The sequence below is a fragment of the Streptopelia decaocto genome, assembly GCF_964273445.1.
Source record: "Streptopelia decaocto genome assembly, chromosome: 3".
Classification (NCBI taxonomy): Eukaryota; Metazoa; Chordata; class Aves; order Columbiformes; family Columbidae; genus Streptopelia; species Streptopelia decaocto.
The window spans coordinates 312,876-329,014 of record NC_138656.1 but is presented as its reverse complement, the minus strand read 5'-3'; the positions used below and the strand labels follow the sequence as shown (position 1 = coordinate 329,014).

At 46.9% G+C, this 16,139-nt stretch overlaps 2 protein-coding genes across 8 annotated transcripts in view; one reads left to right on the top strand and one right to left on the bottom strand.

Moving 5' to 3' along the window:
• The window catches only part of CFAP61 (cilia and flagella associated protein 61), a 101,852-nt gene extending 96,825 nt beyond the window's left edge, over positions 1-5,027 (bottom strand). For 5 of the 7 annotated variants that reach the window (XM_082047498.1, XM_082047501.1, XM_082047500.1 and 2 more), the window contains exons 1-4: positions 4,032-4,134; positions 2,308-2,458; positions 1,312-1,462; positions 72-148 (exon numbers count right to left, since the gene is read on the bottom strand). In XM_082047498.1, the coding sequence (XP_081903624.1) occupies positions 72-148; positions 1,312-1,462; positions 2,308-2,450 (371 nt within the window). In that variant the 5' untranslated portion in view covers positions 2,451-2,458; positions 4,032-4,134. Of the gene's footprint in view, positions 1-71; positions 149-1,311; positions 1,463-2,307; positions 2,459-4,031; positions 4,135-4,889 lie in introns of those variants that run through there. The other 2 variants (XM_082047499.1, XM_082047504.1) reach the window with 2 other exon arrangements.
• A 22-nt stretch (positions 5,028-5,049) lies between these two features.
• CRNKL1 (crooked neck pre-mRNA splicing factor 1) lies at positions 5,050-15,427 on the top strand. Its single transcript, XM_082047505.1, has 14 exons — positions 5,050-5,153; positions 5,463-5,615; positions 7,444-7,535; positions 7,652-7,810; positions 8,146-8,312; positions 8,798-8,976; positions 9,599-9,769; positions 10,124-10,315; positions 11,121-11,180; positions 12,297-12,377; positions 13,117-13,356; positions 13,747-13,848; positions 14,417-14,665; positions 15,178-15,427. The coding sequence occupies exons 1-14, from the start codon at positions 5,106-5,108 to the stop codon at positions 15,343-15,345; spliced, it is 2,061 nt and encodes a 686-aa protein (XP_081903631.1). The 5' UTR covers positions 5,050-5,105; the 3' UTR covers positions 15,346-15,427.
• Positions 15,428-16,139: the final 712 nt, after the last annotated feature.

Below are 16,139 nucleotides of genomic sequence, written 5' to 3'. Positions count from 1 at the left end.
ATCCCTCACTCTGACCGAATGATGGGTGGAGAGTGCACGTGCCTCGCTACAGAAGTCACGTATGAGCTCACCTAACGATTTCCTGGAGACATCCAGCTGCGTATTCCTCTTCTGCCACAAAAAGACGCAGGAACAAGGTGTTCAAAGGCTACAAAATGAAGAATGAAAATCTAAACACCATGCAGATATTTATTAAGTCAATCCAAGTATTAACACGCACACTTACTTCCAGTATATATGATTTGCACTCAAAATGAGTAGCTTCATGTATGTAAATAACTTCAAAGCATGTGTGGATAAAATTAAGTGATTAAAGGACTTTTTTATATAATGATTTGTGCTTCTGTCCTATTTTTGATTTACACTCAGGGTTACTATTGTTTCACTACAATATACATATGTAATTTCATATTTAAGAGCAGACATATTTAATTCCAGACTAACAAAACTTTAATTTAACCACAACAATTAACAACTAAACCTTAACAACATTTAACATTTGGCTGAGAAAGACATTGTTTCTGGGTTTTAAAACAACAAAGCTCGCATACCTCTCATATTCCTAAAATGTTGTTTCTTTAAAAGAAGAAAAACTACCAAGTCTTAAGATGACATGATTAGACACATTTAAATAGCCAGGCATCAACAGAGCAGACTGAAGGACAGCTTTATCCTATATGTCTCCAGGTAACCTGGAAAGCACTAGCAGAGGAAAACCCCTGTGCTGCTATTAATTCAGCTCTTTTCTCTTGCATGTTAGTTTTGGGTGCTGAGTCAAGGAAGCTCTACCTGTAGATTAAATGGTTATACAAAAATATTTTAAAAGGGAAAGCCTGATGTGCTCTGAAGAGTTTAATATTCAACTTAAATGTCATGGCTAGAGTCATCCATACATTTCACCAACTTTAGAGCAAGAATGGCTTTAAGAGGTCGCAGCATATGGACCAGCACAAAGACAACAGGTTATTTTCATGAATGAGCATCAAAAGCCATTTCTAAAAATAAGACCGGACACGTTTTTGAATGAAGAGCATTGGTGACAATGACTCCCGCTGCCATCAGCGCTGGCACGGCGCGGACACGTCCCACGCGGCCGCAAACACCAGACCTGTGTCCCCGCAGCTTCCGTAGGGGCAGACACGCAGGTGGTCACCGACCCCTGAGCACCTGAGGCTTTGGGTGGGACGTGACCATCACCTTCTCCAGCCTCGGCGCCTCAAATCTACCTCAACCGGACCTTAAATGCTGATGCATATCTTTTATACCTGAGCCTTATATGAAAACTCAACTAAAATTACACCATTTACTCACAGTGCATTCATTGTTAATGTAGTTTGCATGTAAGAACGATTCCCACTTAGACTGATCCGTGATATCACGATTTGGATAGTCCAGAAAGGCAGCATGGGCTATAACCACCTCCTTCTCGTTGCAGAGCGTCAGAGCAAGAATTGATTCCTCTCTGTGAAAACAAGGTAATTTTGCACAAGTTGAAGAAACTACACAAAGAAAAGTGACTGACTGTTAATCCAGCCTATTAGAATATCACAATAAACCAGTTCAACAGTGCTCCCAGGATCACGCCTCAATAAAACTTCATTGCCCATATCCTAATTTGTCATTACTGCTTCAATTCCAAATATTTATTTAGTGTTTTCTGACATAACTAATGATTTTTCAAACCCTCAATCACCATTAATTTGATATACAAGACTTAAATAGTCTTTCTTTGCATGTTTCTTCTTTCATCTATTTTTTCCTCAAACAGCTGGTACTTGAGCCGTTTGCCATTAACTGGTAGACAGAGGCTGTCTCCCAAGGTGGAACAGAGGCAGAAAGCAGCCCATTCTTTGCATTAAGGGTAAGCTGGAGGAGAAGGAAAAGGCTGAGACAGGAAAATAAAATAGAACGTTCATGGTCACACAGTAATTAATACACCCGCCCGTCTATCAGTCTCCCAAGAGGCGAAAGGCTTCTGTTGGCTGAGGAGAGAGCAGACACGGGAATGGGATGGGTCCAACCGTTATTCAAAACCAGCTCATCTGAACCTGTGTACAAAGGAGGCCAGTTCGGGGTCAAAGCTTGTCCACCACCCTGGCAACAGCCACCCCAGTTCGCACAGAGTCATGCGCGGGTGACACAGAACAGAGGAAAGCAAATTTTCTTTCCCTTTTTGTGAATAGTATAAAAAGTCATTAAGCCACACCATGGAAAGGCCCTTCATGTTTTCTGCTATTTTAAATGTAACAACTTCTTGAAGTTTCCTGCAGAAAGGTAACACAATATCCCTAAAATACCGCTACTTACAAAAGGTACATGACATCAATCCTTCCAAAAAGTTCGTCTGTAAAAGTGCTGAAGAGGCCGACGATATCTGAAACATCCTGCGGTTTTGTTCTCCTGGCGCGGATCACTTCTGTATTTCCGCTGGCAGAAGTTATGGTGGTCATTGTACAGCCTGCAACGAGAGCCATATGGAAACTGATCCTCACAAAAACTGTGAACAACATGGATTTAAGTGCCTAGTTCCTGCAGACCTCTACGTAAATCCACCCTGCATACACAGACAGCGTGCAAACAGTGCACATAAAGAAATACAGCAGACAATCATCCCTGTTGTGTGTATTCTACGTGGGAAACACATGTTTTTAATAGGCTGCAAATTGCTTTTACGTTTATGGGCTATCAGAATGCTATCAGAACAGTGCCCACCACTAACAGTTTCAAACTTAATAGCCGTAAGTCTACAGGCCGGGGAGGATCAGCTGCAAACAATCAGGATAAGAATGCCCTGGTCACATTAATCAGGCATTTCAGGTGAGTTAAGTGTATTTTGTCCAAAACAGCGCCTCAAGTTCCTTTTAAACTCAAAGGCAATCCTTAAATTTCTGAAGGAACTGAGAGCTCTACAGCTTCCCGGCCCGAAGAACAACGTTTTTATGGTTCCACATTCACAGTTTGCCAGGTCCAAGTGATTTATGGGCATGCCCAGCAATTCCAGAGCGTGTAGGGCAAGGCATTCAGACCACCTGTGACTCATCAGCTCACAGGTCACTTCTCTTTCAGCTGTGCTGCTACTCATTATGGCCACCTGTTGTTATATAACAAAGAATAAGGCATATAAAAAATGACCAAACACCTTTCTGCAATTTTTCTTAGATATACTTGTGCAAAATAGAGCATTAACTAACTCAAAAAAGAGTCTACATAACCAACATACCTAGACCAGCAGAACATTTTACAAACCTGCCAAACACAACAGCCATTTCTAACACTGACCCCAAACCCACATGAGATGCCCAATTATTATGCCCCACAGATCCCAACTAAAGTGGAATAACAAAGGAAACTGGGAATTTTATACCTTTTAAATACAGAGAAAGTCACGCGTACGGCTACATCTGTCACACACAGCCAGGGCATTGCTATAGGCGACAGCACGCTATAGGCGTTTGCACAGGGACCCCAGGACCACCCTGGGGCAAAATGTCCTCCACAGGTTTTAACACATACGATTACTACACAATGGTGGTATGTAGAGAGCCCGCTGGGCTACGGTGCACTTATAACCGAGCACAGCAAGAGCATGTACACAGAAAATGTGACCCTGGCTTGAGTAAGCAGCTTCTCCAACATCTTCACTTACAAGATACCAATATTGCTCCTAATGGAGTGGAAGGCAACTACACCAGGTGACTCCTAGAATGAGCACAGAAAACGGGCACGCAATTCCCTTACATGTTTCCTTCAGCAACTGCAAACCGCGAGGCTACTAAAATAGGAGGTTATTTTTTATTAACGTCAACTCCATATACCAAAGTAAACAGGAATTTTAAAGTGCCATTAACAAACTTAAGTCTAGCATTAAAATTACTTCAACTAAGGAAAAGTTTGCCACATTTCCACATTCAGCTGTTTAACTTAACGTATTGAAAAAATATCCCCCCCTTTTCTCCTAGCTCCCCTTGAATGCCCTAAGCACTCACGTAACCGTGGCTGCCAGAAAGCAGCACTTACACGTTTTAAAGTACCTTTTCCCCAAGGAAGCGCGCTGTTCCTGCAGCAGCTCCCGTGTTTTTGTGGGAGCAGCGCTCCACAGATGAGACACTCGGCCAAAGCGGCAGGTAACGGCCCGTTCCGAGCCGACCCGCGCCGGAACGGCTCCCTCTGCGGGCGGCGCGTGGCGCCGGCACACCTGCGCCAGCCAGCCGACGGCCCCGCGGCAGGGGGGAGCCGGCCCGCGCGGGGGGCTCGGCCCCGCGGCAGGGGGGAGCCGGCCCGCACCGAGGGCTCGGCCCCGCGGCAGGGGGTGGTTCGGCCCCGCACCGAGGGCTCGGCCCCGCGGCAGGGGGTGGTTCGGCCCCGCACCGAGGGCTCGGCCCCGCGGCAGGGGGGGGGCTCGGCCCCGCGGCAGGGGGGAGCCGGCCCGCGCGGGGGGCTCGGCCCCGCGGCAGGGGGGAGCCGCCCCGCACCGAGGGCTCGGCCCCGCGGGGCTGCAGGGGGGAGCCGCCCCGCACCGAGGGCTCGGCCCCGCGGCAGGGGGGGGCTCGGCCCCGCACCGAGGGCTCGGCCCCGCGGCAGGGCGGGGCTCGGCCCCGCACCGAGGGCTCGGCCCCGCGGGGCTGCAAGGGCCGGCCGGGGCGCTCACCTGGCGGGAGCGGGGCACCCGGGACAGCACCGTACCGCCCGCGCCGCTCACACCTCGCGGGACACGCGTGGGCAGCGCGGACGCTGCGCCACGGTCACCGACACGCGAGCCGGCCCCTCGGCCGCGCCGCCCCCAGCCCGCAGCCCCCTCGGGCGGAGCCCGCCGAGCCGCTAGGGGGCGCCGTCCTGGGGCACGGGGAGCCCTCTCGGGGTGCGGGACCCCCGCTGCGCCGGGCACTCACCGTCCTCCCGCTGCGGGGGAGCCCCGTTCGGCGGCGCTGCCCGGGACTGGCGGACCAGCCAGGGGCTGACGGAGCGGCCGAGGAACCGCGCGGCCCCCGTCCCGTCCCGCCTCGCTGCCGGCGTCCGAACGCGCCGCCGTTACTCCGGCAACGGCTCGCGCCGGCGCTGCGTGAGGTCAGAGGTGGCGGGGCGGCGCCGGCGCGGAGGGCGGCAAGATGGCGTCCACGGCGGCCGGCAAGCAGCGGATCCCCAAAGTGGCCAAGGTGCGCGGCGGGAGGGCGGTGGGCCCGCGGCCTGGCCGGGCCCGGCTCCCCGGAGCAGCGCCGGGCGGCCCGGCCCCGCTGGGCCCGGCCTGCGGTGCTCCCGGCGGCCCAGGCCCGGCACACGGCCGCTGCCCCGGAAGCTCGTCCTCCCGCCCGGGCCGGGCCGGTGCTGAGGGCCCTGCCCAGCGCGGGGGCTCCGGGCCCTTCCCCGGCCATACCGGCCCCAGGAGGCCGCCGGAGCACAGCGACTGGGGGGGTTCAGTTGTGCGCTAGAGGAGAAAACATGAATCAAGCGGCCTTACTTTACAGGTGAAAAATAAAGCGCCTGCAGAGGTTCAGATCACAGCAGAACAGCTCTTGAGGGAAGCTAAAGAGAGAGAACTCGAGCTTCTCCCACCGCCGCCTCAGCAGAAGATCACAGATGTGGAAGAGCTAAACGACTACAAACTCCGGAAAAGGAAGGTAAAGGGCGAGAAAACCCACCCTAATCTTGATGCTCGTATAAAACACTAAAATTTGACTATGTTTTAACTTAAGATGTAGTCTGTATCACTTGTGGATTTTCCAGACCTGCGTAGCAATTCTTAAAAACCTAACATTTTCTTATAAAAGGCTAGTTTTGTGCAAAAATTGTAAGTTAAACATGTGTTGTTTAATGTAAAATTTGATAGTAGACAACATGCTACACGTGCCCATGTTCAGAACATTGCAAGGGAATCGCAGCCGTGGTTTCTACGCAGTGTGTTCCTCAGCACTAGCATCAGTGTGACGGCGCAGCAGCAAGCTTTACACAGCGCAGCCGTGGTTTCTACGCAGTGTGTTCCTCAGCACTAGCGTCAGTGTGACGGCGCAGCAGCAAGCTTTACACAGCGCGGCCGTGGTTTCTACGCAGTGTGTTCCTCAGCACTAGCGTCAGTGTGACGGCGCAGCAGCAAGCTTTACACAGCGCAGCCGTGGTTTCTACGCAGTGTGTTCCTCAGCACTAGCGTCAGTGTGACGGCGCAGCAGCAAGCTTTACACAGCGCAGCCGTGGTTTCTACGCAGTGTGTTCCTCAGCACTAGCGTCAGTGTGACGGCGCAGCAGCAAGCTTTACACAGCGCAGCCGTGGTTTCTACGCAGTTTGCTCCTCAGTACTAGCGTCAGTGTGACGGCGCAGCAGCAAGCTTTACATAGCGCTGCTGGCCGTGCCACCGCCGCTGCTTTTAAAACACACTGCACTCACAAGGGATATTTCCGTTCTGTACAGCTATGGCATTACTTAGAACACAATTTCTACACTAATCATGGTTATGTTTGATGGTTGTCGTGCAACTTGACCATTTTGTGTGCGAGATTTCAGGTATAACTTTCTGTTCTTTCCTTAAAAGAATCACTTTGCTTGTGCAACCTTATCTACAGTTTTTTCATTTGATAATTGCTGTGCTGGATCAGCACAAACTTATCCCCAACAAGGAGCTTTAAATGTTTTCAGCACAGAGCAGTTTCTTTAGATACAGATCACATAAACCAGGGCCTTCATTCCCTGAAGTGTATGTGCCTGCTGTGCTGAGGGCTGGTGGCACCGTCCCCGTGCTTGTTTCCCTCGTCCCGCAGTGGCCGGGGCTGCTGGCGGTGCTGCTGAGCCTCGCTGGGGCCCGTGCAGGGTTTGACGTTAGCTTTTTACATCCCGCAGAAGCAGCAGTGACCAGCCACCACGTTAACTGCCTTAAACTGCATTTACCCACACGGTAAACACCAATAGCGTTGGTCCTGATGACAGACAAACAAGACTGAGCGTGCCCTCACCTGGCTCTGAGCAGTGACATTTGCCTGGTGCGTTAGATGCCAGCAAATTCAATGCAGGGAGTAAAAATAAGGCATCTTGCTTTAAAGAAAAATTTAGAGCAATGACATACACAGTTCAAGGTGAATATACTCATGCTGGTGCATCCAGGTATGTTCAGGGTTGCCTGCAATGGCTGGATTCCATCCATCCAGCTAACTTCGCTATTGAAACATTAAGCAGGAGATTTTTAAAAAGTAAGATCTTAGTGCTGTCAGTTATTATTGCATCAGTATTTCAGGTATCAGGTTGTAGGAGTTTGAGCTTAGCCCTATTCTGTCTGCTGGTCCACACTTCTAGGTTTTCTGTTATGCAGCTTTTACAAATTGTTGTATGGAGCATGATTTGTTACTCGATCAGCATGGGTGCAAGACACTGGGAATTCTTTCCAATAATAATCCATAAGCTATTTATAACAAGACTGGTCTGCACAGAGGCACTTCTTACAGAAATAATTTTCTCCTCAGACTTTTGAAGATAACATAAGAAAAAACAGGACTGTGATCAGTAACTGGATAAAGTACGCACAATGGGAGGAAAGCCTGAAAGAAATACAGAGGTAATTATGATATGGCTGTAGACGCCTGTTTCAAACCTTTTAAAAGGCATCTTGGCAAACACCATCAAGTCTTGGAGGCACATTATAAACACAGCTTATTTCTCTTTGCTTTCCAGAGCCCGTTCCATTTACGAGCGTGCTTTAGATGTAGACTACAGAAATGTCACGCTCTGGCTGAAGTATGCAGAAATGGAAATGAAGAACCGCCAGGTTAACCATGCCCGAAACATCTGGGATCGAGCCATTACCACCCTCCCCAGGGTGAACCAGTTCTGGTACGTTTGCAGAGAGCGGAGCACCGCTTCTGCCCCCAAACACTGCACATCACTTTTCTGTCTTGATGTCATGCAGAAGTGCATTGGTTTCTGTTTCTCCAAGCCTTCAGACTTGTCTGAAAACACAGAGGAAGGCTTAAGTTTTGGAGAAGTCTTGTATTTTTCAATTGGTAAGAGTGGTGGGAGAGAAGGATGTTCGTGTGTCTGTATGCTGCCAATCACAACAGTTTGGGAATAGGTGAAGAAATCTCAGTAATGCTTTTATTAAGCACTCAAAAAATCCTTGTAATTTGTGCTTACTAAGCAATTGTTAAAACTTGCTCTTGTTTTCTAAGGTATAAGTACACGTACATGGAAGAGATGTTGGGGAATATTGCTGGATCACGCCAGGTGTTTGAACGTTGGATGGAGTGGCAACCAGAGGAGCAAGCGTGGCATTCCTACATTAACTTTGAGCTGAGATACAAGGAGGTGGACAGAGCACGTACCATTTATGAGAGATATATCCTTTCTAGTGCACTGCAGGTTTAGGCCTGCATTCTTCATTTCTTTATTGTTTATTCTATCCCCCGCTGTGTCTCGGTGCTCCGTTTTGCTGGTGTGCTGGGAGCAAGCAGGAGATACAGAAGCACATGTTGTGCGTACCTCCAAATTCAGTTCAGTGAACACACATCCTGACAACAGCGCATGTTTAACAGCACTCATGCTTCCAGCTTTTCTGCAGTCAGCACTTGCTTCAGATTTCTTCGTAAACTTCTCCCTGGGCCCTGCCTCATTCTTACCTCTCCTTAATTTTCTGTAGGTTCTCAGTAAGGCACAGAGCCTTTGCGTGCTCAGAGCTGGTTTGTGTCTTCTTCCCAGCTCCAGTTTTTTGCCATTGCCATCCTTGGGAGTTGTTCCATGCAGTCTGTGACCCTGTGGTCACTGGGAGGAGTGCAATTCAAAATGTCCATTTCAAGCACCGGTGTTTCTTTAACATAGCTCTACTCGTTCTTGTTCATCCCGACGTTAAGAACTGGATCAAGTATGCCCGTTTTGAAGAGAAGCACAGTTATTTTGCTCACGCAAGGAAAGTATATGAGAGGGCAGTGGAGTTCTTCGGAGAAGAGCATATGGATGAGAACCTGTACGTGGCTTTCGCAAAGTTTGAGGAGAACCAGAAAGAAGTAAGACCTGCTTGATAACACATCAGACTGATACCAACCACCCCACAAGGTTTCTTCTTGAATATAAAACTCATGGCCACTTGATGCTCACTTCAATACATGTGGGTTTTAGTACTGTATGAGATAGCTATTTTAGTTTAAGACAATTTTTTGCTTAACTTCCATTTGCTGTTTGGTGACATCAAGGAAATATGTTCTAAGAAAGGCAGGCAAGCAAATCTGCCAAGCCTGAGAATACTGTCATCGGGTCAAACACATATCCTCAGACTTTCAAGTTTTTGAGAGGCCTGCATGACAAAAGAAATGAATTAGCCGTGGTTTTCCTCTAACAGTCTCTTGAAAGTGCCCAGACCATTAAAGAATTGAAAACATCTGTGAACTCAAACCTCTTAAAAATATTTTAAGTATCCCAAACCTGTAAATGAATAAGGGGTCTGGTATTTACAGTATTTTTTCCCAATGTTTACTCTTCAGGGAGGTCTATGTTAGTCCTGTCTTAAAACAATCATTTACACCGAGATACTCTATTCTATTAAATATTGCCAAAAGCTCATTGAGAAATTGTGGGAGAGGACAGAAGCTGCTTTGTGAATATTACTCAAGTGATATTTAATATTTTCAGTTCGAAAGAGTAAGGGTGATCTACAAGTACGCCTTGGATAGAATTCCAAAGCAGGATGCCCAAAATCTCTTCAAGAATTACACGATCTTTGAGAAGAAGTTTGGAGACAGAAGGGGAATCGAAGAGATCATTGTGAGCAAGAGGAGATTCCAGTACGAAGAGGAGGTGAAGGTAGGTGTTACGAACGCCCTGCGGCTCCTCGCGCAGCCAGCTGCTGCTTCGGGCGCAGGAGTGTCGCGGGATAGGGAGGCTGACGAGTTTCACCATACCCTTGATACTCAGTCTGAGAAAATACCAGTAATTCTCACAGTGCAGCTTGTTTGCCTTCACTTGAATGGACACAAATGCATTTTAGCCCAGAAGTTGTAGCTTAAGCATACCCGAGACTAACAGCTTTTGTTAATATTCTGGTGAGCTGTTTTAAAAGAGGAATTCTGAATAAAAACTGTAAGTAAAGGAACAGGGTCTGTTATTTGTAGTCACTGAAGTTTCCTTCCTGTTTCCCCACTCCCTTCTTTCCGAAAGGCAAATCCACACAATTACGATGCATGGTTTGACTACCTGAGGCTGGTAGAGAGCGACACAGATGCTGAGACTGTCCGAGAAGTGTATGAAAGAGCCATCGCCAACGTTCCCCCGATTCAGGAGAAAAGACACTGGAAAAGATACATCTATCTTTGGATTAACTACGCATTATATGAGGAGCTGGAGGCAAAGGCAAGTACTAAAAACTCAGGTTTTTATCTTTCCTTCCCAGGTATTTTCCTTAAAATAAATAGTTACAGATATTTTAACAAGAAACCTAAGAACTAAGAATTGTTTTATGTAGCTAGCTACAAGATTTGCTATTTAGGTATGGTGGGGTTTTTCCTCCCCTTCATTTTTACCCTCCTATGCAGAGAGGAAAAAGTATTTCAGTTTCAGCGCAATTCATGCAGAAACACACTGATACTTAAGTAAAAGCAGGAGTAGGTCTTTCTAGCCTCTCCAAATTGCCTGTTCCAGTCTGTTTCCTGAACTTGTGAAATAGTTTTCTATTTAACAAAACTATTTGTGAACGTGTTCTCTGAAGCAGTCAAGTTCTTGTTGTAGTGGCCTTCTGAGGCTGTGTAAGTGTATGTTCTGTTATCTGGCATTTAACATCATGGCTGCTCCTTATTGAATAAGTTTTTAGTGCAGTACACCTATTCAGTGTCTGTTAAAGGGAAAAAGACTTTTGCCAAGATGGGAACCCTCCTGATTTTATTGTCTAACTCCTAGTGTTGAATCTTGTTTTGAAACGATAACTCTTAGTGATTCTCAGAAGTTCCTATCTTTGAGTTGGGTGCACTAAGTAGACATGTACATTTATATCTTAAGTATACACAACTCTGATTAACTTAAAAGTCCTCTTCTGCAGGTTTGCGATCATTGCAAGATTCAAAAAACAGTGTAATCTTAGCAGTGAATAAATTATTTAATTTTCAAAATATAGTCTGATCTTAGTAGCAAACACAGTATTTAATTTTGCCTGTTCTTGCAGGATGCAGAGCGAACGAGGCAAGTGTACCAGGCGTGTGTGGAGCTCATTCCCCACAAGAAGGTACAGCTCCTCCCGCAGCTTCTCTTCAGCCTTGCCTTGACATTCCCAGCATAAGAGCCCTCAGTTTTATTTCCCCAGGGTTCGGGTGCATAAGCTGCTAGCACACTCATGAAGATGCCATTCAAGACTTTAGATATCCCTTCTAGTTTCTCATAATGTCCCTTTTCTAAAATCAATGGTGGTGTTTTAAGGGGAGGTGTGAAATAGCTGTAATTTGTGTCATTAATGGGAAATAGTAGGGCACGTGCTGATACCAGATTTCCTCATATGGGGGCAATACAAACATTTGTGCAGTATTTTCAGGTTACTAAGTACACTCGGCGAAGCTGAACTGGTCCATAGTCTGGGGATAGCCCAGTGCTACTGAGCAGTAGCCAAGAACTCTTAAGTTCACTTACCTGTTTTTTCCTTAGGTGGGTCCTTGTGGAACTGCTCTCAGCCCAGTTACTTGTGGCACCCACAGAGTGCTTGATGCTCCATTTACGTAGGGTTACTGCCTTTTATAGCAACTGCTGCTAGTTGTGTGCGTGGCCCCAGCTGAGGGAGGTGCAGCTGAATCGGCCTTCAGGTGTGTGTTCCCCATTACTATCAGTCTTCAAGACTGTTCTTCTGGTTTTGTGGGGTTTTTTGCCAGTGAGTTTTAACTAAAATGTCCACATGGCCAATACCCTTAAAACAATTCATCTACATTGCCTTGAATGTCAAGAAATATTAGTTCATGTACTTCTTTTTCTAGTTTGTTATTAGTCATGTCATCGGGGTATCAACTGTGCAGATTAGGATTTTCTGTAATTATTAAAGAGTTGATTAGCTATTAATTGATTCAGTGATAGCTGATATTTTGCCAATCAATTGATTGATTAATGAACCGTTTTCTTTATTTGAGAAGACCTCTCTTTTGGCCGTTTTTACTCTCATCCATGGTGGAGTATGTCGTCCTGTTCTTGAGGTTGTTTTAGGTTATGAACTCTCAGCTTTTCAGCAGGAAAACACGGAGGTCAAATGCAATTAACTGCAACAGCAGTAACATCTTCTAAAGATGGTTTTCTAAAGGACATACACAGCATTATTTACTGAGCTTCCAACCCAAGCAGCACGTTGTTCTCTTTCTTTCAGTTTACGTTTGCCAAAATATGGCTGCTGTACGCACAATTTGAGATACGCCAGAAAAATCTTCCACTTGCCAGAAGAGCTTTGGTAAGCTTTTCTTAATTCCATAATTGACTTTTCTAGCTGATAGCAACAAGGGACTGGCATTAAAAGATCTTAAATTGTCCTTTATAAATTGCTGGTTTAATCCACTTAAATAAAGCATCCAAGAAGTCTGCAGGGACCAGTATTTACTGTCATATATGATTTAAAAAGAAGTGGAGCTTGACATGCTGCATTAGCCACGGGCAGAAATGAACGTAGCTTTCTTGTTTCAGCTGACAAAACACATCTAAATGCAAGAGTACCCACGTCAGCTTGTGCTCTTGGAAATTTTTAACCGCTGCTGCTTTGTGTAAATGATGCTTGTACTAACAATAGTGTTTAAAAAGGCATTTGAAATGAAATGGAGGTTTTGGCTGTCAGAAATGAAGACGCACGCCCAGGGTTTGGGTCCCGGGCCGTGGGCAGGCGCTGTGGGGACTGGGGCGGGTTCAGGAGCCCCTGCCCCTGTCAGTGGGAACGGCAGCGGCACGCGGCGCGGGAGCACGTCTGGCAGCAAACCTGCTGGCGTTACACAGCTTATTCCCTTCAATACAGTTATTCTAAATAAGCGTTAAGAACGTTGAGAGAAAGCTGCTTTCATACTGGCCCTGAGCCGAGTCTGAGAGAACAAACTCTGCTCAGAACTGAATTGGAGTTCAAGTACTGTTCAGAAAGTCGGCTGGGTTGCAAGATTTCTAAGTGGTTTTTGGTTGTGGTGTTTTTTGTGTTTTTTGCTCAACAGGGCACATCCATAGGTAAATGCCCAAAAAACAAACTGTTTAAAGGTTATATTGAATTGGAATTACAATTGCGAGAGTTTGACCGTTGCCGAAAGCTGTATGAAAAGTTCCTGGAGTTTGCACCGGAAAACTGCACGTCCTGGATTAAATTTGCGGAACTAGAGACCATTCTTGGCGATATTGATAGAGCTCGTGCAATATATGAGCTGGCTATTGGCCAGCCCCGGCTCGACATGCCAGAGGTAAGGGGGCAGATGAACTGGACAGTTGGCACAATTTTAGGGTATTTATTACACAGTATGGCTAATTAAGACATTCATAATCTACCAGCTCAAACAGAACTGCTTACCGTAGTGGCTTAGCCTGTGTCTCATTAATTTAGCATCTGTTTCTTGGCAGGGTCCGCAGGACTCTAAAACCTGTGATGAAACACAGAGGCAGAAACGTGCTAAGCTAAACGGATTACATACACAAGATCAGATATTGCTTAGTCTTAATCCCAGCTCATGCAGCCAATACATACTCAGATCTCTGAAACTTTTTCAGAGAAATTTCACATTTAGCCATGCTCCCCTTTTTTCTCTTATTGTCTCAGTGCAATATGAACATAATGAGAGATTTCTTTTTGGCAGGTTCTTTGGAAATCTTATATTGACTTTGAAATTGAGCAAGAGGAGTATGAGAAAACCAGAAATCTTTACCGCCGATTGCTTCAGCGGACACAGCATGTTAAGGTGTGTTTGGGTGCCCAGAGCTCGGAATTGGCCTTGACTGGTCCGTGGTGGTTGGAAACTGTTTTGGGTTTGTGGCTTTTTCAGATCACCAGTGAACCTGAGTTTAGTAGCCAGTTTGTGCCATTGGAGGCAGAAAGACATTTCTGACTTACAGAGAGCAACGGGTGTATGCTCGATGTACGGAGGCTTGCGGAAGGGTTCCAAGTGGCCCTTTTCTGGCCGAGTAACTCTGAAATTGTAGCTGCAAAAACACTGAAAGGAAAACACAGTTGTGATTTTCCAGTGTGGTTTGGTGCTGTTGTTTGACTGAATTCAGACAGATTCGTGCTGATTTGAAACAACCTCAAGAAATTTGTCAATGCGGCTTACTTGATTATTCTCTCTTGCCAAAATGAGGGGAATCTCACACCTGTGAAACAAAGATGACTTTTCTAGGTATCTGCATGTGATAAAGTACTTCAGCCTTGCATTGACATTTGTTCCTTGGCTGCTTTGTGTTTTGAAAGCATCGCTTAGCCGTCAGACTGCAGATGGAGGCTCAGCGTGGTTTGGCTTTGCTTTCCCGCAGGTCTGGATCAGCTTTGCCCAGTTTGAGCTGTCTGCAGGGCGGGAGGAGAACTTGTCGCGGTGCCGGCAGATTTACGAAGAGGCTAATAAGGCCATGCGGAGCTGCGAGGAGAAGGAGGAGAGAGTCATGCTGCTGGAGTCCTGGAGGAGCTTCGAGGAGGAGTTTGGAACTGAAACCACTAAGGAGAGGATAGAGAAACTTATGCCTGAAAAAATAAAGAAGAGGAGAAAACTGCAGGCTGAAGATGGGGTAAGAGGACGAACCGTGCAAGTGGTTGCTTTGGCGGCTTTCTGCGGGGGTCTGGTAGCCAGGACAGAGCTGGCTGTGCGGGTGCTGTCGCTGCACACGCTTTTACTGCAGGGATTGAAAGGAAGCACTGGCCTGAAACACGTGCTGCTGAGCTCCTTGCTCTGCCGCGGGCTGGGGGGCATTGATTCAGAGTGAAATACTCGTACCAAGTGCTCGAGCTACCTTTATTTTAAACCCCTACCATCGACAAGTCACAACAGCTTGAGGTGGAGCTGTGCAGAGTGTTTCCTGAGTTTGGGAGGCGGCAGCCCGGCTGTTGGTCCCACGAGCCGGCTGGCGATGCGCAGGGCGGCTCTGTCCCGCGGCCGTGCAGCTCCTGCTTTCGGCTGCTGTGGGTGCTCCAACAAACGCTGGTTTTACTTCTGTCTCACCGTTAAACACTCATCAGAAGCACCTCCAAACAGGTAATGTTAGCGTGCAAATTAAACTTGTTTGTGGTATTTTTTCCCTAGTCTGACGCTGGCTGGGAGGAATACTACGATTATATTTTTCCGGAAGATACCGCCAACCAGCCTAACCTCAAGCTGCTCGCGATGGCTAAACTCTGGAAGAAACAGCAGCAGGAGAGCGAGGCTGCAGAGCAGGACCCAGACAAAGACGTTGATGAAAGCCAGTCTTAATCCATGGCCTTTCCCCACCCCTTTTCTTGCATATTGTACAGTATTTTCATTGGTGACAAATAAATGTATTTGAGGACTTTTACTATTACTGACTTGTGACATTTTTTGTTTGGAAAACAGTCTGATTTCCAGCAGTTAAAAGGTCGCGGGGCGAGTGCAGGAGTCTGCAGCCGTTGCCAGGGGCTGAGAACGGGAAGGACGGGGCGGCAGCTTTGTTTGTAGCGCAAGACCCGCCGTTCTAAGGCTCTTCTAAGGCTCCCAAACCACCGCAGCACTGCTCAGGGAAATGAACGTGCCACGACAGCAGATCTACTGCAATGGGAGATGACTCTAACCATTCCTGATAGATATTTTACAGAGTTACTGGAAAAACCAATTAATCATGAGGATAGTTGAAAACAATAAATCGCACTGACTGCAACCTGTTAAACTTTGTATTCAAGTAGGCTTTTATCCCACAAAACTCTGTGGGAGGGACAGTAATACAAGTTAAATACAATGAAACTAGCCCCTGGAAGACATCTGTAGAAATTAGTACCACATAGTCTGTGCTTTAATATTTGAATGTCTTAGCATCATATTTTGTAGTATATAATCTATTGTGAAATGAAGTAGAAGCAGTATTTGTGTTTTGTAGGGAAAACCCATTGAGCCTGAGCTTCCTGATGCCCAAGTTCTTGGGGAAGGAGCCTCTTTGCTTTGTGTTCCCTGGTCCATGCGGTGGGGAGGACAAGGGCTGGGGGCGTCGCCCACTGGGAAGAGTGGGGATTTGAAAACAAAAGTGAAACTGTGGC